Source organism: Podarcis erhardii (assembly GCF_964252035.2).
Source record: "Podarcis erhardii genome assembly, chromosome: 11".
Taxonomy (NCBI): Eukaryota; Metazoa; Chordata; class Lepidosauria; order Squamata; family Lacertidae; genus Podarcis; species Podarcis erhardii.
The window spans coordinates 26,663,572-26,686,027 of NC_138501.1; the positions used below are offsets into that span (position 1 = coordinate 26,663,572).

General features: G+C 41.4%; 1 protein-coding gene and 1 long non-coding RNA gene across 3 annotated transcripts in view; both read left to right on the forward strand.

Annotated features, from left to right (window-relative positions):
• The first annotated feature begins 78 nt into the window (after positions 1-78).
• ARRDC3 (arrestin domain containing 3) lies at positions 79-17,280 on the forward strand. Of its 2 annotated transcripts, none has more exons than XM_081880540.1 (8): positions 79-165; positions 5,991-6,072; positions 8,243-8,390; positions 10,876-10,978; positions 11,340-11,596; positions 11,701-11,863; positions 12,552-12,706; positions 14,712-17,280. In XM_081880540.1, the coding sequence occupies exons 1-8, from the start codon at positions 120-122 to the stop codon at positions 14,766-14,768; spliced, it is 1,011 nt and encodes a 336-aa protein (XP_081736666.1). In that variant the 5' UTR covers positions 79-119; the 3' UTR covers positions 14,769-17,280. The 2 variants fall into 2 exon arrangements, with proteins under 2 accessions (XP_081736666.1, XP_081736665.1); XM_081880539.1 differs by lacking the exon at positions 79-165 and adding an exon at positions 414-975.
• A 2,294-nt stretch (positions 17,281-19,574) lies between these two features.
• The window catches only part of LOC309352239, a 28,789-nt gene continuing 25,907 nt past the window's right edge, over positions 19,575-22,456 (forward strand). Inside the window, exon 1 of the long non-coding RNA XR_014161180.1 lies at positions 19,575-19,973. This is a non-coding gene — a long non-coding RNA (uncharacterized lncRNA). The remainder of the gene's footprint in view (positions 19,974-22,456) is intronic.

Below are 22,456 nucleotides of genomic sequence, written 5' to 3' on the forward strand. Positions count from 1 at the left end.
GTGTTATTCCTGGTATGCCGTGGTATTTTTTTTAAACAATAATTTCGCTTCTTTGTAATGCAGGTTGCCCTGCAGCCATTGCAAGACAGCTGCCCCATCACTACCTAGCATGAAACGCTATGAGGTTTCTAAGCTGGGCTCGGCTGTTTGGAGGAGCTCTAACCGGTAAGCCCCCTTCTCCTCTGACCATTTCTTGCTTCCACAGCCTAGGAAAGCAATGCATTCCTCTTCTGACGGCCGTAAACCGCCGCTCTCGCTGCAAAGGCAGCTTTCATTGCACGCGAAAGGGAAGGCGGCTGCCTTGCACGCAGCCGAGCGCGCCGCTCTGCCTCTGTTACACCTACTGTATAAGGGGAGAAGCGCCGCGCCTGCGCGCTGGGGTTGTTTTTCACAAAGCTCCTTAAAGCGAGCAGGCAGCGGCCAGTCGCTTGTCTTTGTAAGGAGACCACGGAGCCGGAGAGCAGCTGTGCGCGGCGTCTCGCCTTGCCTACTTTTTAAGCAACCCCGATGAAGTGCTCGTAGGGAACACGCTGATCCTGCCCGCAGCCTTTTTCGCAGGGCAGAGGAGCTGATCAGTGTGCAGGCGGAGATCGCATTTTTATATGAGATCTTGACTTTTTTCTCTCTTCCCCCTCCTTTTTTCTTACAGTATATTTTTATAGACTTTTGTTATATTGAAAAACAAAAAACTCAACATGGTGCTGGGGAAGGTGAAGAGTTTGACAATAAGCTTTGACTGTCTTAATGACAGCAACGTCCCCGTCTATTCCAGCGGGGATACAGTCTCAGGAAGGGTGAATTTAGAAGTGACTGGGGAAATTAGAGTCAAATCGCTTAAAATCCATGCAAGAGGACATGCAAAAGTACGCTGGACTGAATCTAGAAATGCTGGATCCAACACTGCCTACACACAGAATTACACTGAAGAAGTAGAATATTTTAACCATAAAGATATCTTAATTGGACACGAAAGAGGTAAGTCTGAATTTTTAACTGATTACTCTAAAATGATGGGTTCTTTGGGGGGGGGGGTTCTATCGGAAGGCAAATTTCTTTTGATCACTGCAGTCTGATCCCTAGCACGCTTACTCAGAAGTAAACCCCACTGAATGCAATGGAACTTGCTCTCCTGTAAGTGTTTAGGAGCACCGCGTCAGATGCATAGCTATTTAAAGCCATAGAATGTGTAAGGAAGCAAATAGGGTGACCCCCCCCCCAAGATCTCGGTGCATCTATAAAGTGGCTTCAGATAAGACTTTTCTCCAACTCCAGCCTGCTCTTTAAGAGACCCTATCGACTTCATAATTAAAAAGAAATTTAATGTGGGGTGGGGGATTTTGCATCAACCTACCGAAACCTAAACGATCCCCAACAATTGTTTTGCTAATGCCACCAGTTCGAGCTGGCAAGCGATGTCGCCTTCAGAATGGAGAATTGTTAGCAAGAGAAAGGGTTCCCTGCGGTTTATTTTGACACTTGCTTTCAGCACCCCACGTGTAGGTCCACGTTCCCTTTCCCTTAAGCTCGGAAAAGTTGGGAAATCCGCCTTGTTCTTTTATAACGCTTCTGCCAACGAGCCATATGTAAAAGCTATGTTAGGGGTGGGTGGAGAACCCTCATGTAGGCGAATCCATTATTGAATTAGGGCATCATTTCGAAGTTGGGGACTTCTGCAGTCCATCCCATGGGCTGTGTCATTGCGAAGAATTCTACAATTTGAGAGCCACATTGATTTGGAAAACGAGGATCAACCTCGTCGAGGGGTTAATTGGTCTTCGCATTGTTAATCTATTGTTCCAAATGGCATCAGTGTGCAAGTATAGGAGACTCTAAGGTTGTTTTTCTGAAGTTTCCACCCTTTGTTAGAAGCGGTTCAATCCTGTTTGGGACCAGTACTGAAGAGAAGGGAGGGGGTGCTCCTTCTCCTCACAGCAGATTGGTTCTACGCGTCAGGTGGTGGCGATGACTTAATTCCTAGCACAAGAAAATGTTAAAACTGGTTATGTAATTTTTCCTTGCGCTTTCTCTTATATGTAATATATATATATATACACACGCATATATATGCAGTAGATTTGCTGCGGACACGAGAATTTTGTAGAAGGCTCAGATCGAGTTTCGTGCTTTTGCTTTTTAATGCACTAGGAAGTTGCACAGTATATATTGCATTGCACGCAAAGGATGGGCGGGTGAAACGTATTAATCAGGGAAGTGGAAGAATTTTATGCAGTCTTAAAACTGCATACCCTTTAATTCAGCTGGTGTGCAAAAGTGCATAGCCTACCTCCGGCACTGTGAATCTTAAAATGCTGTTGCTCAGTAACAGATATGCTAAAGGGGCAAAAGCATCCAAGCCACGCATGCACAAATAACCAATGCAGCTTTTTAAGATGGGCTGCAAGTGGAACAAGAGACTCTTTTCAGTGCCTTTTTCCAGAAAGCACAACTGAGCTTGCACCTGTTAATGCCGTAGCTGCGTCCTAGGACCCCAACCACCCGTGAGTGTGTGTTCTTGTGTGTCTTTATAATGGCAGAAACCTAAGCTTTCGAGTATCTGAACCTAGGGGGAGGACCTTGGCCGAGCACGTTCATCCTTCTTCCCCGTGCCGCCAAAGGCAGCGAGTGGCCTGCTTGGCTGGTGAGCCCCGCGCCCTCTGCCCTCTCCCCTCTCGCGCCAGCACCAAGGCAAGCTGGCCGAGGGAGTTTCAATGACTTAGCCGCGGAAGGCAGAAACCCTGCGCAGCCTAGCGTGCTCGCGGAAGGAAGCCCCGCCCAGCACCCGCACCGTCATTGGCCCGCCGGGGTTTGTTAGCCTGTTGCTAAGGTAATGCCTGGTCTTGATTGGGAGGCGGGTGAGCCCGAGAGGGCGGGGGGAGGGAGGAGCGGCGTGAGGAGGCGGGGCTCTCGTTTCCGGATCTCGCCAGTGTCTTGCAAGGCGGGCGGCTGCGCGGACGGGCTTTCGGGTGCCTTGTCTGCTCGGTCGCGGGTTGTCGTCCGCTACGGGCTCCCCTTTGTCCCGCCGCAGCTGCTTTGTGTGCGGCCCTGGAGCGCTTGACTTAGGTGGCCGGCACGTGTGGAAGTGCATACACGCGCCCTGCACTGCAAGGGCCAGTTGTTGTAAGGGATGCCTTTGCACGCTCGCACCTGCTGCTGTTGCCCCTCGCGAGACGGGCCCCGGGCTTCTCCAGTGCATTTTTGTGTGTTGGTGAAAGTTGCATACTGAAGCCTTCTCTCCCCCCCCCCCCGCAGTTAAGTTCAGACCCATTAAAACAATGGGGGGGCCCGCCCCCGGATTCTTTAGCGGGATCTTTCCTAGTCCCTCGGGTGCATAAAAGGGCGCATCGGATTGCCGACCGACCTATCTGCAAGGCTTCTTGTTGCCACGTCTTAGCTGCGGGTGCTTGGAAATGGCGGGGGGGGGTCTTGAACATGTGGATTCCATCAGTGTCGGGATGTGGATGTGCGCGCCGTCACGTACAACCAAAGTCCACTCTTGTCCACAAATCAGCATTAGCGAGGTCAAACCCAGTGAACATGGCCGAATATTTCGTGTGTGTGTGTGTGTGTGTAAGAAGTTCTGACATCAACAGCAAGCCTTGCTCAAATGCCATGCCAGTTGGGGTTGGGCCTCTAAATGCAGCCATTGGAAGCCTGCGGGAATTGGCAATCAATCTCTACACCCTACATGCATATATCTGCTGGAGAAATATAATGTTGGCTGGGTGCAGCCTTAAACCGCGCAGAACCGGGATTCCCCCCAAGAAACACAGTAACATAAAGATGCCCCTTACAGGGGAGCTAGATCGTTGGTCCACTTAGCTCGGTATCGCAGGCACTGGCGGGCAGCAGCCTTCCCCAGCGATTGAACGTGTGCAACCGTGTCTATGCAAAGCACGTGTTCTGCCAGTTCTACCCTGAATGTGCAGGTGCCCGGGTTAGCACCCGTGTCACCCAGAAAGGCTGCGGACCTAAAATGGGAGACGGATTCCTTATTCTAAAGATAATCATTCCCCCCCCCCCCAAATTACAGAACTTTCCCCTACAGGGCAAGACAAGCAGCTTTCCTTTATTTCAGGCAAAGGTATATTTGCAAGGGGGGTGCGCGTGCCTTGGATCCCCACGTCCCGCTTAACTGCAGCCTTTGCGTTTAGCAGACCTAACAGTTCCCTGGATGCAGTTTTGCAGAAGCGAACCCCGTTTTCTCTTTTTTTTTTTCGCCCAGCCCCCCCGCCCCATCTTTTGCATTTTGCTTTAATTGCGGCCAGGCGGCCGCTGCCTTTTGTCACGTTTCCACCGGTTAGCCGGAAAGGGCATTGCTGAGCCACGCCATGCCATGCCATGCCAAGCATCGGGGACCGGAAGCCGAAGAAGGGAAAGAAGCGGCTGTTCTTCTCTCCCTCCCTTTCCCCCCTCCCCCTTCCATGACGCCTACAACGAAGCAAGTTCGGTTGAGGGGTGCGGAGCCGCTGAGCAAATAGGCTGGCTCGGGAAGCGCAATGTATACTGTATGCATATGAGCGGCTGGCTGGCTGGGACTCTGCTCGCACCGGTTTAGGCCGGTCCTCTCCTGCTTGAGTCTAGTCTGTGATTGACAGCTCAGCACTTGTTTACCACAGCTCGGCTGCTGCTGCTCTTCTTGCTGAGGCTGAAGGGAAACTGCTGAGCTGGCAGAAGGGGGAGGAAAGAAGGAAAAGGGGGAAGATTCTAAAAACAAAAACCCCAGTGGAAAAAAATTAACAGATATATATATATTTAAAAACCACGTACACTAACACGAATCACACGAAAGCTTTTCTTTCAGGAAAAACACACAATTATAGTGACCCACCGTTTCTACATTATGAAGACGCCAGGGAGTTTTAACTTGCATTTAGATTTAGTACATTTAGTACGTTTTGCCTGTGCGTAATGGCATTCTTAGTTCCTTTACGGTTCTCTCTGTATAATAATCTTTTGAGCCTGGAGGGTGTGGGCAGAGAAGCAAGCTGTCCTTTGTCATGCAATGACTTTTGTGCCCCCCCCCCCCCGTGAATTTCAAGGGCACCAGTCAGAAGGCATGGCTAACTGATTTGCACCTTTAGAGTCGGTGCTTGATCACCCTTTTCATATATTGCCACAAAGCTTAACAATATAGTCTTAACCCGAATTTCCCTCTCCACGTCTTGAGAAATTTGCAGCCCTTTTTCTAGTTTTGTGGGAATTTCAGTCGAGCCTTCCTTGATATTTAAGGTATTCAGGAATTCGAAGGGCAGGGAAGGTCACCTTTAAAACGAACATTGCCTTCTCCTGCCTCTGTACTAAATCTCCTCAGCTAGATTCAGTCCAAAAACAGCTTTTGAGATAATTTCCGATTAATGTGTGGAATTGTCGATGTCAATTTCTAACACTTTCAAGGTGTCCTTAAAAGGACGAAGAAAGTTTTATGTTTGAATGGGTTTCAGTAAAAACCCTTATTCTTAAAATGCCTTATTTGGAAATAATTATAATGACTTTGACCGGACGATAAGCTAAATACAGTACTTGGTATTAAATCAGTATTATTATTTTTAATATTGCTGTTAAGCATTCATCAGTAAGCAATAAAAAATGTAGCAGGCACATTGGTGCATAGTAGATTAAATACAACCTTAACCTGCAAGGAGGTTGCAGCCTGAATTCAGACACAGGGGAAGATAACATAAGAAAAGTTAGCAGGGATGAATATTGCTGAAATAAAAGTAGCTGCTGAATTTAAATATATTCAAAGAATTGTTATTAATATAACAATTTGAAACTAAAATTCATATTGGGAATTAATCACAGACCAGTTACTATAATAGAAAACTATTCAGGTCAATGGAACAACAAAACTGAGGGTGATGTTTTCAGTTTTGCCCCTCCCCACTAATAATGCTTACACCGATTCCTCTCTGTGCAAATCCTGTATAATATATTAAGATATGTGTACAATATTTACAGGTGGAATAGCATATTGGGTTTTTCCCTCCTAGATGATGACAATTCTGAAGAAGGCCTTCACATCATTCATTCAGGACGGCACGAATATGCATTCAGCTTTGAGCTTCCACAGACGTAAGTATATGCGCTACTTGGGTTGTGTCAGAGACTGGCAAAGAGCATACTGGCAACAAATCAATAGTCCTAAAACTCATAGGTTGAGATGGGGCAGAGGGAAGAAAAAACCCTTTTCAATGGTCATGGAGATTGCACTAGAAAATGCTGCAAGGGCATTGTCCTGCTCAACTATTAAGAGACTGCTTTAATTCATAATAGGGAAATAATGGGGAAAAACTGGACCAACTATTGCCCTTTGGTCAGTAATCCCCTTTTAAATCCTGTTCCCCACCCAAGATACTCTATTTGCTCAGCTCATGACCTAGTTGGTTTGCTACAAATGGGATAAACGATTGATTACTGGTCCTTTTAGAGCTGCTGGCATGACTTCCACGTCAAATTAAGGGTGTACAGAACTGTATAGCTTGTTGTTTCAGTTGAACATGTTGAAACATAACAGCCAGGAAGACATAAATCAGAACAAAGCAGGATAAAATATGAGTGTTGAGGAAATGTTCAATGAAGGCAGTGGCTTGGCGTTTGTAAGATAGTGATTATATAAAGAAAGCTAGAATTGGAGGAATAGAAGAAGAGGAGATATAGGTCAAAGGAAGGTAATGACAAAGGAATTAGTAGCATTAAAGTGTTTTAAAAATAGGAAATTAGGAGGAAGGTCTGAAAATACATTGTAAGATTATGAGTTCAAATACTAGAAGAGAGGGGGAGTGATATATATGCACATCAGTGGCTTAAACATTATGAGATTATAGATAGATATACATAGAAAGTGATTGGAGGAAACCACGAAGGATGGAAGGCTGAGAGAAGGAGATTTTCATAAAGGAAATTGGAATAATAACCATGTTTGTAAGCCTTGCAGCAAAACGATGCAGTCACTGCTTTTGTGTTGCATATTGAAAGCTCACGCAGAGCCTTCTTTTGAGTGTCTGCAGTTTTCTAGCCTATGTGGCATTTGCAGGTGCTCAGCATCCTATGGGGTTCCTTTCCAAAGATGCAATGTGACAAAATTTAGTTACTCCAGTCAGAAGGCTACTTTTAAAAAGTATGTTTTTGGAGTATAATTAATGTACAAGGCAACAAATGTGTTAATTGATGAAACTTATGAGGGAAAAGGATCTGTAGAAAATTCTCAGACAGAACTACTTAAGCAGGGCAACCTGTAGAAATGTACCCTGCAAACTTAGATGAGAAAAGGTTAGCTGACCTCTAGGTTACAGAACTGGCATGAGAATGATGAGACACCAAAGCCATCAACTCAACCTCTAATAGTTGTGATTCTTTTTTAATAAGCCTGTTTCTTAGTAGCATAGATAAGTGTATATTAGCTGGAAATAATGTATAATTTTATCATTTTAATTCTGCTATTCTAGGTGCATTCTTAATACCAAGAAATTTAATGATGTCATTCTGGCTCTAACAGATTTCCTGTATGCCTCCATTAAAGTTTCAGAGTATACAGATGGATGCTGTTTTTCCCCTGGAAGTTCTGAAAAACAGCTTTTCAAATACAAGCATAAAGTGGTTAAATAAAATAATTTCGTATCTTCTCATGTCTGAGAACATACCTGTAACTATTAAGGAACAGTCAAGCACTACAGGAATTGAAGGAGCATCTCCTACATTCATTGACTCTGACCTTGAAAACATATATGAACTGAAATACTTACTGGTTAGGGTCTTTCTGGAAGTCAACTATTTCAAAGCAGTTTGTTGGCCTCATTTAGCTACTGCCTGTATAACCTACTCCCTAGATTTAAAAAGTGATTCCTTGTGAGAATAAAGAAACATCACCTGGTCCCAAATGAGGTTAAGGTGGAACACTTGGATTTAAATTCGTTGTGCTCCAATTCAACTGGAGTAAGTTGTGTTTATCCAAGTACTTCAGCTTAACTGGATTGTGGGTTGGATTAATGTTTCCTTGTAGCATTCTACAGTGCAATTTCGGTACAGATATGGTTGTATTCTGTATATCTGCTCAGCAATTAATCTTAACTACAGAGATATTTCTCCCAAACTAATTGAACATCAAAATCCTACAAATTATCCTTAATTACATACTATGATGCATTAACAGTACAGTACAACTTATTATTACCCACTGTATACTTAAGCTAGACAACAACAGAAATAAAGACTCATTCAGCTTTGACCTTTGTGTCCTGAACAGACCACTTGCTACCTCATTTGAAGGCAGACATGGCAGTGTGCGCTATTGGGTGAAAGCAGAATTGCACAGGCCTTGGCTTCTACCAGTAAAATTAAAGAAGGAATTTACAGTCTTTGAACATATAGATATCAACACTCCTTCATTACTGGTAAGAATTGACAGAATTACTCATTCTTTGTTTTTGGCATAAAAAACAGCAACACATGGTCCATGAAATATCAAAACGTGTAACAATAATTGTTAAGTACAGTGAAATACTTTAAAGTATAAGACTATAATGACCCAGTAAGTGGTAACATTGTTATAATAATTTAATCAAGTATTTTTAAGCTGCCTGTTTTTAAAGTAATGTATTTTAACTGTTCTAATAAAAATTAACTGCTATATGGAACAGTTGTATTTCTGCAAGAAACTTCAGCTTGAGAATGTTGCAGCTTGATCAAGCAATGTAAAAAAAAACCAAACCAATTGTACTGCCGTGCATTATTCATTATTCTACTACTGATAATTTACCTATCAAATGGGGAGAAATGATCATACTTCTGTATGTTATCATAAAATCTTATTTTGATAAATGTTTTGACATTTTAATAAGATTATTTCAATCTGACCTGAACTATTTTATTATCTCCTGGATTTTAATTAAATATGTGAAAATGGAACACGTAAAGAAAAGTCCATTGAAACAGGGTTCTTTTTGCTTATGGCTGAAAAGTCATTTTATCTGGGAGGACATAAGACTGTATCTAAAACCCACCAAAATCAACATGAATATTTCATAGATTTTTGTGGGTTTGGACAAGGGATTGTTTTCATATGTGGTGGGGGAACAAGAATATAATTACCTTTGTGTACCTTCCTGTCAAGAAATGAATGTTGGTGTCCAAAATAAAGGGTGATGTGAGACATCACTTCATGCAATAAATGTTCAGAAGGCAACACTATTAAATGTTTTGAGAATTTCAGACTTAAGGCATGCATACCTGGAAGTAATTCATACTGGAATTGGGAAAGCTTTTGGAATTCGGGTATATGGCTTCACTCAATCTGGGCTTATTACAATAGGTTAAAAAAACTGATCATTCTAAACACATATACTTAGAATGTCTATCTGGCTTATATTCTAAGATCATGAACCAGAATTTACTTATTTGAAAGTAAGCTTCATTTCATACAGTAAGTTGATTTCTAGATATTTGGTAAGCATTACAACCATTTAGCATGCCTGCATGCATGTTTGAGTGGAAGGAAGTCTTAATTAACTGAGTTAAGTGAAGCTTATTTCCAGGTGTGCATAAAATCTGGCTTTAAGTTTGTTTAGACTTTGAGCCTTAGCATATGTGTTGATGGATACTTAAAATACTTGGGGCACATGCCCATAACATAAATGCATAGAGTGCCTCTGGGCATATTAAGATGTCAAGGGGCTGGGGGAATCTTACCATCACTGAACTTTGCAGTGTACTCAGGCACCCTGTCTTCAAAGTTTTTTAAATATATATATATATTTAAAGGTGAGGTAGGGGAGAACAAAACAGTGCAAAAGACCTGGTGCTTACCTCTGGGCCTAAACCCGAGGTTTAAGAACAAGAACTTGAGAGCATAATTACATTGTGGATCTGGCTTTAAGATGCAGTCTGTTGCATTTTTTTCATATTTAGATTGCACTCTGAAGTATATTTACTTGGCAGCAAATCTCATTTAAACCAGTGTCCAAATAAGCATGGTTACGATCATTCCTATTATATTCATCAGGATTAATGTAGAAACCTATGAAGCTGCCGTATACCAAAGCAGTACATTAGTCCAAGGATTGTCTGTACTAGGGGTGGGGAACCTCCAGGTGTTGTTGAACTCCAGCCCCATCAGTCCCAGCCAGCATAACCCAACAATCAGGGATGATGGGTGTTGTAGTCGAACATTATCTGAAGGGCCACTCACTGGTCTATAGACTGCAGCTCCCCAACCAAGGTTTCAGACAGACTTTCCCCCCCAGTCCTACTTGAATATATCAGGCATTAAGCCTTTTAATGTATATTACATACTCTACCATTAAGCTTACCTAGTACACTTAGTCTTAAGTGCAAGTATACTGATTTAAGGAGTGAGAAAATTGATAGGTGTTTTTTCTTTTTTGTATTTTACTATGAACCCATTTCCAACAATGTTGGAAGCAGATTTAATGGAAGCTCACCTACTTTACCCACACAGTTAGTTTTCTCATGTAATGGGTAAGGGAGACAAGGAATCACATTCTGTGACCTTTGGACACTTCCAGACATTAGCTTTCTTCTACCGTTGTAATGGTAACAGGCACATTGACATGATAGCCAGACAGGTGTGAATTCTGCCCAAAACTCTGTTGATCATTGCTCGTCCAGATGCACTAGCAAAATCAGCATGGGAGGGAACAGCAACCTTTGTGCAAAAACTGCAACTATATGTTCAAACCCTCATGATAACAGATAGGGTACTCTCTTTAATAGGGTACTCTCTGTTTCATATCTGGGTTTGTAGTTACCTTTGCTGAAAAGCTGCTGTCTGGAAGCAACCCTGCGAATATACAGAGCTGTGTTACTTCCACTGAGCTAAAAATGTAAATGTTTAATATCTTTATTCTCTTTTTCTTTCAGTCACCCCAAGCAGGCACAAAAGAAAAGACTCTCTGTTGCTGGTTTTGTACCTCAGGCCCAATATCCTTAAGTGCCAAAATCGAAAGGAAGGGCTATACCCCAGGTATGTAACATGAGTTCTTTTTCAAATGGGAGGATGTGGCTTTCTGAGTGGGCTTCCTGGATTCAGCAAAACAGAATGTCCTACCAACTGATGCATACATTAGTTTTGCATCTTTACTGTCTAGGGGCATAATTCAGATCATTTGCAACCAGTTTGTTTTTCCATTTATTTGAATGGGATGGAGGTTGTACATGCTCCCATAATCTTGTTGGGGTTGATCCTAGAACTCTTCCCATTGAACTGTTGAATATTCTTAGCATTGCTAGACTAAGCAAGAATAGTATTACCAGCTGTAATGTTTGAATTTTAAGTTGAATTGTCTTCCTTTCATCTAATGTATCTGTTCTCTGTTTCATTGAAGGTGAATCAATTCAGATCTTCGCAGAGATTGAGAACTGTTCCTCCCGGATGGTGGTGCCAAAAGCTGCCATTTATCAAACACAGGCATTCTATGCGAAAGGGAAAATGAAGGAAGTAAAGCAGCTTGTTGCCAACTTGCGTGGGGAATCCCTGTCGTCGGGGAAGACAGAAACCTGGAATGGCAAGCAGTTAAAAATTCCACCCGTCTCTCCCTCTATCCTTGATTGCAGTATAATCCGCGTGGAATATTCTCTAATGGTAGGAACTTAATGTAACCTTTAGATATTCAGTGCTCTAATACAAATATTCATCGTGGATGTATAGTTTCAACTTTTCATAAATTTGTGTTGCTTATCTTCTAGGTATACGTGGATATTCCAGGTGCAATGGACTTATTTCTTAATTTACCACTTGTCATTGGTACTATCCCTTTACACCCGTTTGGCAGCAGAACTTCAAGTGTGAGCAGCCAGTGTAGCATGAACATGAATTGGCTTGGTCTGACGCTGCCTGAAAGACCCGAAGGTAATTTGACCACATAGATTCTATATTGTTCGTTGGTGTATTCTTACATGAGCACTTTATTCTCTTAGTATCTTACTAATACAAACTTTGATAATCCTGTTGCACGCTGGTGGAATTATCTGCTAGGAATCACCATGGTATCATTCTGACAGCAGGAAACTCAGGCCTGTTCTCCCCTGGAAAAATTTTTTTAGGGCTAAGCTACCATAATGTCTGTTGAATTGTACTAATTTAGAAGAGGCTTACAATCAACAGATATGAAAGATATCAACACACTTTCTTTCTTTCTTTCTTTCTTTCTTTTGGGGGGGGGGCCTTCTTGATCTGTAGTCTCCAAGGCTTCTTGTAGATAAAAACTTAATTCCTTGAATTATGTTATCACTTCTTGGTATTTCTCACCTAACATTCAAGAGGTGACAGTGTCTCGCTAGCTTCCTTCTCTGAGATTGCACAAAAACAGTTTGAGCATGCATGTAGTTTCCTGTGCATGATGGTAAACCTGCTTTAGCATCCAGTCATAAGTTTACCAAAACTGTCCAATAAAATTAGAGCAAACAGACCAGCTGTTGAGCCTTTCTTATATCTACCTTGTGCAAATCACAATAACTAAAGTTTAATATATTTGTCATGTTATATATCTTGACATGCATAAGAACATTGTTCGAACTGCGTGTACTTTTGCCTTCAGCACCTCCTAGCTATGCAGAAGTGGTCACAGAAGAGCAGAGACAGTCCAGCCTAGCACCTGTAGCTGCTTGCGATGACTTTGAAAGAGCACTTCAAGGACCATTATTCGCCTATATCCAGGAGTTCCGATTTCTGCCTCCTCCACTCTATTCTGAGGTAAGGTTACAAGTACATAGCGAAGTCTACATTCCATTTTAAAATAAGACTGTTTTGCATGTGCTATTCTTCCTAGAATATCCCCCAATCCTAGGTGGTCTTACTCTGCCTGCTTGGACGAGGCAGTTACTAGGCAGTAGTCATTGGCTCATGCAGACTATTTCAGCTTACCAGATTCCTTCTGGTTCTCCTATATTAGATTAATATATTATTGGCAAACGTCTGCTGCAGTGCATCTTTTATATAGCAATAACTGGCTGATCGCTTAAATTTGGAAATACATCTTTCACTAGAAACAGGCAAAGTAATTCATTACAGTTTATAGTCCCAATGGTTAACTAGCTTGGGCTGCAACTTACAGGTAAACATGCTCAAAACTAGGGGTCGGCATTTTTTTATTATTATTATCCGTGGGCTGGTCCACTGTCCCTCAGACCTTGTGGCGGGCAAGAGAAGTGGCACCGGGGGAGGAGCTGGAAGAAGAGGCGAGGGGGCAAGTAGTCCTCCTCCCCAATCCCAGCTGCTGTGCATAACCTTCCCAGAGGCGGCTGCTGCTGCTGCTTCTCGTGGGTAGGAAGAACGAGCTTGTCTGCTCCATTCTCTGGCCCACAGGAGCACCAGGGCGGCGGCGGAGGGAAGATGAGCAGCATGAAAGGGCTGGCTCCAGAGAGGGGCTGCTTAAAATGTCGCTCAGCCCAGCCCCCTTCCTCGTCTACGCAGGGCGGGAGGAGGGAAGAGGTGCCACCACAGCGTGTGTGAGGGAGGGGGGGATAGAATGGTGCGGGGGGGGGGAATGGCGCAGCCCAAACAAACAGAATCCCCACACCGATCCACAGACAGTCCGCAGACTGGATCCTGAAGACAGTTGGGCCTGATCCAGCCAGCGGACCTTAGTTTACCAACCCCTGCTCAAGACTCAGCTGTTTTGATTTTAATTAGTAGGGCTCTGTCATAATAATAGAAAAGTACAGTGGTGCCTCGCAAGACGAAATTAATCCGTTCCGCGAGTCTCTTCGTCTTGCGGTTTTTTCATCTTGCGAAGCGCGGCTATTAGCAGCTTTTTAAAAAAGGAAAAAAACTCGCAAGCCCATAGGGAAATTTGTCTTGCAGAACGACTCAAAAAACGGAAAACTCTTTCATCTAGCGAGTTTTTCGTCTTGCGAGGCATTCGTCTTGCGGGGCACCACTGTAATGCTTGTTTAAGGACTTGACCATTATGTAGCAGCATATGATGATGTGTACGGTTTTTTAAAAAACTAGTTCAGTTTCCAACTCTGCCCAGTTCGTTGTTTGTTACAACTTGCTCATCCAGTATAAATATATGTGAACCAATGTGTTACATACAAAAACAGATACATGAAATGTACCTACATTTCAGCTGATTCATTCCTCTTTTTAAAATCAATAAAATTATGTTGCTTTAAACGCAAGATACCAAGTTAATTTTGTAATTAACTGCTTTAAATGTTTTCCTCAACTGAAGGATGACTGTGCTATTCAGCACTGGCACTGTGTTCAGTGTGGAAAGTGTGGATAGGATTGCAACATTAGCAGTCACATCAATTATAGCTGTGTGTGGCTGTAACTGAGCACAGTGGTGTGCATCTGTTTTAGTTATGGTGGACTCCCATATAGCATTCTGTGGCTTGAAGTTCTCTGGATTGGCACATTCAATGATTGCCAGTAAGAAGGCTCCTGATAAAATAAGGCACTTGAGTTGACAACTTGTTTTCTCATTCCTCTTCTGAACAGCCTTCCAGGCTATTTCATACATTGTAAATGAGGAAGATGCATTAACTGAAAACAACATAGCGCCCTCTAAAAATGGATGCCAAACCAAAATAAATGTGCAAAATAGCATGAAAATTCTAAATGTTTTCAAATAAAATTATCATTTTTAGCATTTTTCATGATTAAGGCTCCTTTGTTCTAGAAAGGTGGTGTTGCTGTTTTTGTTTTGAAAAGCAACAGCAAAGCATTAACTTTTTTTCTTTCCTTTGCTCAGATTGATCCAAACCCAGATCAGCCCTCAGATGACAGGCCATCCTGCCCCTCTCGCTGAAGGAATGCCTCATAAGAAGAGTTGACTTGGGTCTGAGATGTATTTTCGCCGTGTTGCGGATAAAGGTGTCCTATGGAGACAACACATTAAAAGGAAGTTCTTGCATAAAAGAAAAGGTGAAATACTGAAACAACCTGCGATTATGCTTTTGAAGCCTACAGCAAACATCATAGGACTGCTCATCATGCTTGAAGATCTGAGCTTTTCCTCCCTGTTGTATACTGGCACATACTAAGAGCAGCCTTAATAGCCTACACTCATGTGTCAAAACACTCACCGTGTTGCAAGAGGGACGACATCCTCTTTTGATTTGAAAATTTGCACATGCTCAATGCTTATGTTGTGCGGTTCGGTGTCACTACAGCTTTTTCTCATTTATGTTAGACTGTTGTTACCCCCTTCTTAACTTGTTTGTGGTCCGCACAACAAGGAGCAAAAGAAAGCTTTGAAAACTTTACGATGACAAATGCACTGACTTTTTTTATTTAGAAAAACAAACAATATAGTCTGGACTTTTCCTGCATATGCACATGCTCAGAATTGTCCTAATAAGACTGATCCATGTATCACTTCTTCAGCTTGGATCCTGCTGTGGATTTATTATAAACATCAATGCCTTCAAGCCAATCCTTGCTGTATGTTTTGCAGCCTACTGTAGTAGATAAGCAACAGATATGCGGGGGGGAAATAACCGAAGAAAACCAATAGAAGTCTTCGTCAAGATTGTATACCTTCTTGATTCCTTTTAAGAATTTGTTGCCTTTCTACTATTACCGCAAAGAAGAATTTTGTTACAGACTGCCTAAAAATCACTTAATCTCAGGTGAACTCATCACTTGCCAAAACGTTGAAATGCTATTTGTGTTTTATGTTGCACTGTTGAAATTTTTTTTTCCTTCCTGTTTTCGTTACTTTTTTGTTTGGTTTGGAAAGGGGGACTTGGAAAAGGGACATACACAAAGGAGCTCATCCTCATTTCTTATTATCTTTCCAAAACATGAGACATGATGAAGAAGGGCTTGGTCAAGTTACGGTGTTTTTTTTAAAGATGAGCCACATAAGTTAGCACCCAACATTTGTCAGCCAAGAGTTACTGGAGAAAAGTTGTGTAGAATTCATATTGTGCTTCACATAGGAGTTTCTCGACCAGTGAGATGGGATGGGGAAAATGAATTTATTTTTATACGTAGTTATCCCATGACCACAAACTTGTGTAAAATATTTGTACTGAACTTTTTAGTAGGGATGAGAGGGAGTCTTTTCTCAAATAACAGTGTATTTTAAAGGATAGAAAGGGGATCCTTTTGGAAAAGATTTCCCAAGGACTCTCTCCAAGAGTGAAGAATTATACTAGTAAAATTAGTAACTAGAATTGCTTTGACTGCATAATTCAGAGTGATGTTCAGCACAGATTACAAAGAATAAACTGGTGGATGATGGGTGTGAGAGGCTCTTGACACAAATGCTAGTATTTCAGCATTAAAGATATACTTTGACACACAACTGTCCTCTTCAGGAACAAACTCACGACTGATTATTATTATTTTTACCAAATGCAGCCTTCCTGATGTTCAGATTTACAGTAGTGTGGCTCCTGCATTAAGGCTCCATGCTTTATAACCATTGTTGAAGCTTCATAGCATAACAAACAGGACAGGCTTTTCCATAAGTGGCCTTTCAGAAACATGGACAATTCATGTTTGAACAATAACAGGGTGAAAAAAAAACCCCAGTATAAAATGAGTCACGTTTTAAGTGATTCACTTAAAAGAGTTTGGCCTTCAGCAAGCAAACTTCATATACTGGGTAATAAGGAAACTGAGTGATGGAACTTTTTTTAACAATCGTGCTAAGCAATTTTGTGAATGTCCCTCTTCTACACACATTTTTGAGAATATTTTTGATGGGATAGTGACATAAAAGGGCATTTGGTGGTTTTCTTCCTTTTTCCTTTGCTGTTTCAACCAACTAGGGAACAATTGCTGTTATGCATAGCATTACATTTATCACAGTATGGTGGAAATTTCCATATGAAGCAGGATTGACCAATATTGTAGTAATTGGCATTGCATCACATTAATTTTCTGAACAGGTTTAAAGTTGTGAACACTATTAAATAAAAATTGTTTTTACAAAAAAAAATCCTACACATGTGGCATTACTGTTATTTTGATTTCATAAGATATTGGTCAATTTCTGGACATTGTAAAATATGAGGTTCTGAGCTGTAGTCCAGTCTTCAAAATCTCCCCAATTTTTTTAAAAAAAATTGGGGGGAAATAAAATCCAAAATGTTAGAAAAACAAGTGCAATATTTAATGTTTGCTTTATAGAGTATATTCAATGGCTGTTTGTATTATATATTTTTTTCTTTTTCTTTTCTTTTTCTTTTTGTTTGGTGCTGAATATGTCCTTGTAGACTCTTGTTTCAAGACAACAATATGTGGAAAAGAACTTAATTTTTCCTATTGCTCTTCCTTGTGGATAATAAACCTTTTTTTAAAAAAAACAACACACCAGCAGCTTTTAATTTAGCGATTTTATATGGAGAAACAAAAAGCAATTGTTTGTCATACTTGCATGTGTTTGATGAAGACCACTGCAGGTGCAGCAATTGCATGCACAATGTTGACCGTAGGGTATTCGAGAACCCTGTGTCCATTCATTCATCCAAGTGAATAGGCATCACACCAGACTGATTGTGAATGGTAGGTGTGTGCACAACCTCAGTTAAGCCATCTTGGAACAGGAATGAATTGTTGGTGTGGAGAGATGGGCTAGACTATAGAAGGCATGTACAGGCCATTTCCCATAATGGTCTGATACTATGTTTATGTACACAGACTGGGAGGAGTCTTCCTTGTGCCCTATAACAAACTCTCCGTGTGTGGTAATTGCACCCATGCTGTAGGGGGTGGCGAGGGGGTGCTAAGGCAAATGGAGCAACTTCCTCCCTCACTGAAGATCGTAGCAAAACTATTTATTGAAGATAACTCGGTAGAGTATGAGACTTTTAATCTCGGGTTCATGGGTTTGAGCCCCATGTTGGCCAAAAAAGATTCCTGCATTGCAGGGGCTTGGACTAAATGACCCTTGCGGTCCCTTCCAGCTCTGATTCTGTGATTCTTAGTTTAAGCAATCATTGCTCATGATTTCTTCAACTTTCAGGTTTCTTTTAAAAATTAAAAAGATCTCACAAGAAAATTTGGCATATGTTTCTAACATGGTTGCAAGGGGACGGCACAAATTCCCATACTTATTTTATAAACGTGACAGTTGCCAAACTAGTGATATCTGTGGGGCATATAAAATTAATTTGCAGAGTAATGAGCATCTTTTAAAATACTAGGAGAATGAAATGCTCTAATAACTAGCAGAAAGTTACACTTACACACCCACCAACCCACCCGATCACTCTCTGCTGCTTCTCCTGTCTCCATTGTTGCTCCCTGATGCAGGCCTACCTGGGACAACAAAAGCCAACTTTATATTTTGGAATTCCTAGGTCATAGCTTCCAAGTATCCCTAATTTCCAAGGACAGTCCCGGAATTACAGAAGCCCTCCTGGTTTCTGATTTGATCCTGAAATGTTCCAGTTTTCCTTTTTCCTCCCTTCCTCTCGAACAACAGTTAGATGTTGGAGAGATCAGGACACACACACCCCATCCTTTTATGAAACCTTTGTTGTGTGTGTGTAAGTGCAAAAATGGAGTCCTGTTTATACTAAATAAAGCCTGCAACAAATGAAGGAAATGGTGAAGCTGTCATACAAAACTTCCTATAATTTTGAAGGAAAACGTAGCCACTTTAAATTCTTTAATTGCAATACTTAAGCAGCCAGCCATCTTTTAGGAAGTGTTTGTTCCTTTATCGTAAGTGGAGGCTTACCATGCAAGCGTACATGTCTGCTCAGAAGTAAGTCCCACTGTATTCAATACAGCTTACTCTCAGGTAACTGGGTAAAGACTGCAGCCTTACACTGCAATCCTAAGCATTTTTACTCGGAACTAAGTCCTACCGAGTTCAAAAGGATTTACTCTGGTATCTTCCTGATCATTTTCAAAGTTTCTATTACCACTACCACCTGCCTTTTTCCCTGACAGGGACTCAAGGCAGCTCGCAAATATATATTTATTTCATTTATCCATTGAAGGTGTTGTGCATGATCCCTTCTCTCACACATTTTTCTTTACAACAACCCTGTGAGGTAGGTTAGATGGAGAGGTAATTTGCTCAAGGTGACGGATGTATATGTATATGACATATGTGTGTGATGAGATCTCACAGTAGAAGCTTCCTGATGTAGAATAGAATGTCCCTATTTTCATTGGTGCAGGAGGCAGTGGAAGACAGGAGTGCCTTGGCACGTAGAGTCGGACACGACTAAACAACTAAACAACAAGAATTTTCATTGGAGAAATGTAGGTTTGCAAGGTTGGCTTTTGTTCTTTCTCATCCATCCATACTGGATGGATCAGATATGCTGTTGGGACAGAATTCCAATATTTTTGAGGACCCAAGCAGTTGGGTTTGAATTTGCGTGTATCCATTGACCTTAAAACTGTTGCAGGGGCTTTCCAGATCATCATCTGACTCGGGGAGACAAATTCTGAGTTCCTGCTGAAAGACAACACCAGGATTCCTGCCTGTATAGAAAACCCTGTGGTATCTTTCCAGCAAAGGGAGCTGGCTTCATGGTCCATGTTCCAATCACTTTGTAAGTGAGAACTTACACCACAGCACGGATGTCTGCTGTTAGGGATCCAAAGCAACGTAGCTCAGCAACTTATCTGCTTCCCTTCAACCTTGTGACCTAAAAGAAACGAGTGACGCTTTTTTATGACTACATGGAAACCAAATCTTGAGTTGATGGCGAACAGGTCACTGACGCTGCGTTATTCTTGCATGCTTATTTAGAGATAAGTATGTTGAGCTCAGTCGCGCTTACTTCTTGCAAGCATGCTTTGGATTGCATAAGGTCAGTGTGCTGAGACAGTAAAACTGTAAATCTGGTTAAAGCAATCACTAGGAAACTGAAAATGTGAAGCATCTCATACATCTCCTCTCCAGCCGCATTTAGAACACCGTGTACAGTTCAGACCTCTCCCGTCTGAAAAGGGGTATCATAGAGCTTGGAATACTAACGAAAAAGCCAGCTGTAAAGTGGAAGAGAGCATATTGGAAAAACCAAAAGCCTCCACCCAGGTATTTAGAGACTTGATGAGAGTTCTAATTTGTTATTTTATTTTATTTATTTTTCACTTTATCACCGAATCTGATAATTTTAAGAAGGAAAGTGTTTGAAACATTTTAACTTTTTGAAAGTCTCAAAATGTTGTTAATTCTTCTTACAGATAATCTCATAGTTTATTATTATTATTATTATTATTTTGTAAACCTCTTTGAGGATTCCCCGCCCCCCTTTTTGTGATCAAGCGGTGTGTTATAAGAAAAATACTGCTCCCTTTCCCTTATGGGGTATCTATAACATGGTGTATGAATTTCATTAAATAAACAAAAAAGCCATTTAGTTTTCAATTAAATGGAATTCTTACAGTGGTTCCAGTAGCCAAGTTATGAAGTGTGTGTTCTTTCTCTACCGAGCTTAGAATTGGCTGGGCAGCTGTGCCTTTTCACAACTGTTTGACAAGCAGAAATTCTGCAGGTGAGGTTACTTTGCAGATGTAATTCTGAGAAAAACTATCCCTGGTGATTTTCTGTTTGTCAAATAACTATCAGGGACATCTAGCCCAGCCAAGAAAAACAAGCTGGCAACTCAAAGGCTCACCAGAGAGAGGGAAAGGAAATCCACATGTCATTCCTGGGAGCCATCAGATAATAGAACCTGGGTTGCAGTATTTGCATATCCTCCAAGTTTTTGGCAACCAGTGTGGGCCGCTTGAAAAATTCTCACTATTTTTAAGATAGTAGCAACTCATGACAGAACAGCAGCAAACTAATTCCTTGGAAAAATACTGCTCAGGTTTCCTTTTTGTAAAGAATACATAGCCTGGGGAAATCTGAGAATAGTATCAAAGATCCTTTACATATACTATATATCACCCTCACTCCACCCTTAAATTCTGCAGAATTTATATTCTGCAGAATTCTGCAGAAAAGGAATAAAAGCAGTTTTATTACATGCGAGGAGAGGGCAAAGATAACTTTCTAATCTCATCGCTTTTTATAGCTGCCTGGGAGTTTAGAAGAAGTCACAGATTGTGGAAACCAGGCCTATTCAACACAACTCCCTTTCAGGAGGGGTTATCACACTCAGTTTACAGAACAAGGCTATTTATGCAATGGGGGGGCAGGCACAGCAAAAATCTCTCCCATCTCAAAAGAACAAGCTGCCTCTCTGTTTCCTGGAACAGCTTTGTAAAGTAAAAAATAAAATCACTGGTGGCAGTACGTATAATAATCAGTAGCTTATTAAATGATTCTAGTTTGTTTATTAGTGACACAAAACATCATAGCTCATGCAAGTTCAAGTGAGGACTTCCTGGGATTGGACACAGCGCTGTATTTTATTAACCTTATAAGAAGATGTTTTGTGTCCCCAGCTCATGGAGCTTTCTAAATATGGTGGCATTTCTAATAAGAGGTAACAAAACATTGTTCTGAGATTATCTGCAGAGGCGTGGAATTTCACCATAGTACTAAAACAAAGCATGCTGGATATTGTGTGTGTGTTGAGTGTATTAATTTAATATGAGCTCCTGACACCAGCAGGTTCCTGCAAAGTATATAAATTTTAAAGTTTAGAAGCAGGGAGGATAGGAGAGATCACAGCCTGCCCATAGCACCCAGTAAATGCCAGCAACAGAAACTGTCCAGGAAGGTTAATGGGTTTAATTGGGCAATATAGCCAGAAAAAAAACAGAAAACGCAACAGGTTTCATGAAGAAAAATCAATTTTTGTAGTGCAAGGAAATGATCCCGACATTACCACACTGACATCTCACATGTTAAAAGGCAACAGATGCCAGCTGTCAAGCTTCAGTGTCATTCAAGAAGGCCAAAAAAAATTGCAAGGACAGTTACATACCCAGATAGGCCTTGGGTGTTAGAACTGCTTGCTCATTACTGTAGATTGAGCTCATTCAGCTATAATCTTCTATACAACTTCCATATATAGGGATGATTTATATACCACCCTTTGTGCAACCCCCAGGGTGGTTTACAACAAGACAGACAGAGCTTGGATAGCCACCTGTCATGGATGCTTTAGTTGATATTCCTGCATTGCAGGGGGTTGGACCAGATGACCCTTGGGTCCCTTCCAACTCTAAGATTCTATTATTCTAAGCCCAATATTTGTGCAGGGGTTACATTCCAGCGATCGTGCCTAAAGTCAAAATCATGTGTAGTCAACACACATTGGGTTTAATGGTGGACGGGATGCCCAAGTTATTTTTTTCCAGAACTCCACCCACTTTCTGCCCCCTTTAAAAAAAATTATTGTTTTGCCACACACATAAAGCGTGTGATTTGTGGGCTTAATGTATATAAAGATGCATAAAATCTATAAAAACACAACCCATTAAAAACATAACAAATCACTGACTGAATAACAATTGCGGTGTCTATTTTTATTTGTGTGTGTGTGTGTGTTTGTGCGTGTGAATTATATTATCCACATCAACACAATCCACAGGCAAGACGGAAAATGGAAGCGACAACCCTTA

Coding starts and splice junctions, on each gene's coding strand:
- ARRDC3 (XM_081880539.1), top strand. CDS start 696: ATGGTGCTGGGGAAGGTGAAGAGTTTGACAATAAGCTTTGACTGTCTT. Junction 6,073..8,242: donor AGCTTTGAGCTTCCACAGAC/GTAAGTATATGC, acceptor TGTCCTGAACAG/ACCACTTGCTACCTCATTTG. Junction 8,391..10,875: donor TCAACACTCCTTCATTACTG/GTAAGAATTGAC, acceptor TTTTTCTTTCAG/TCACCCCAAGCAGGCACAAA.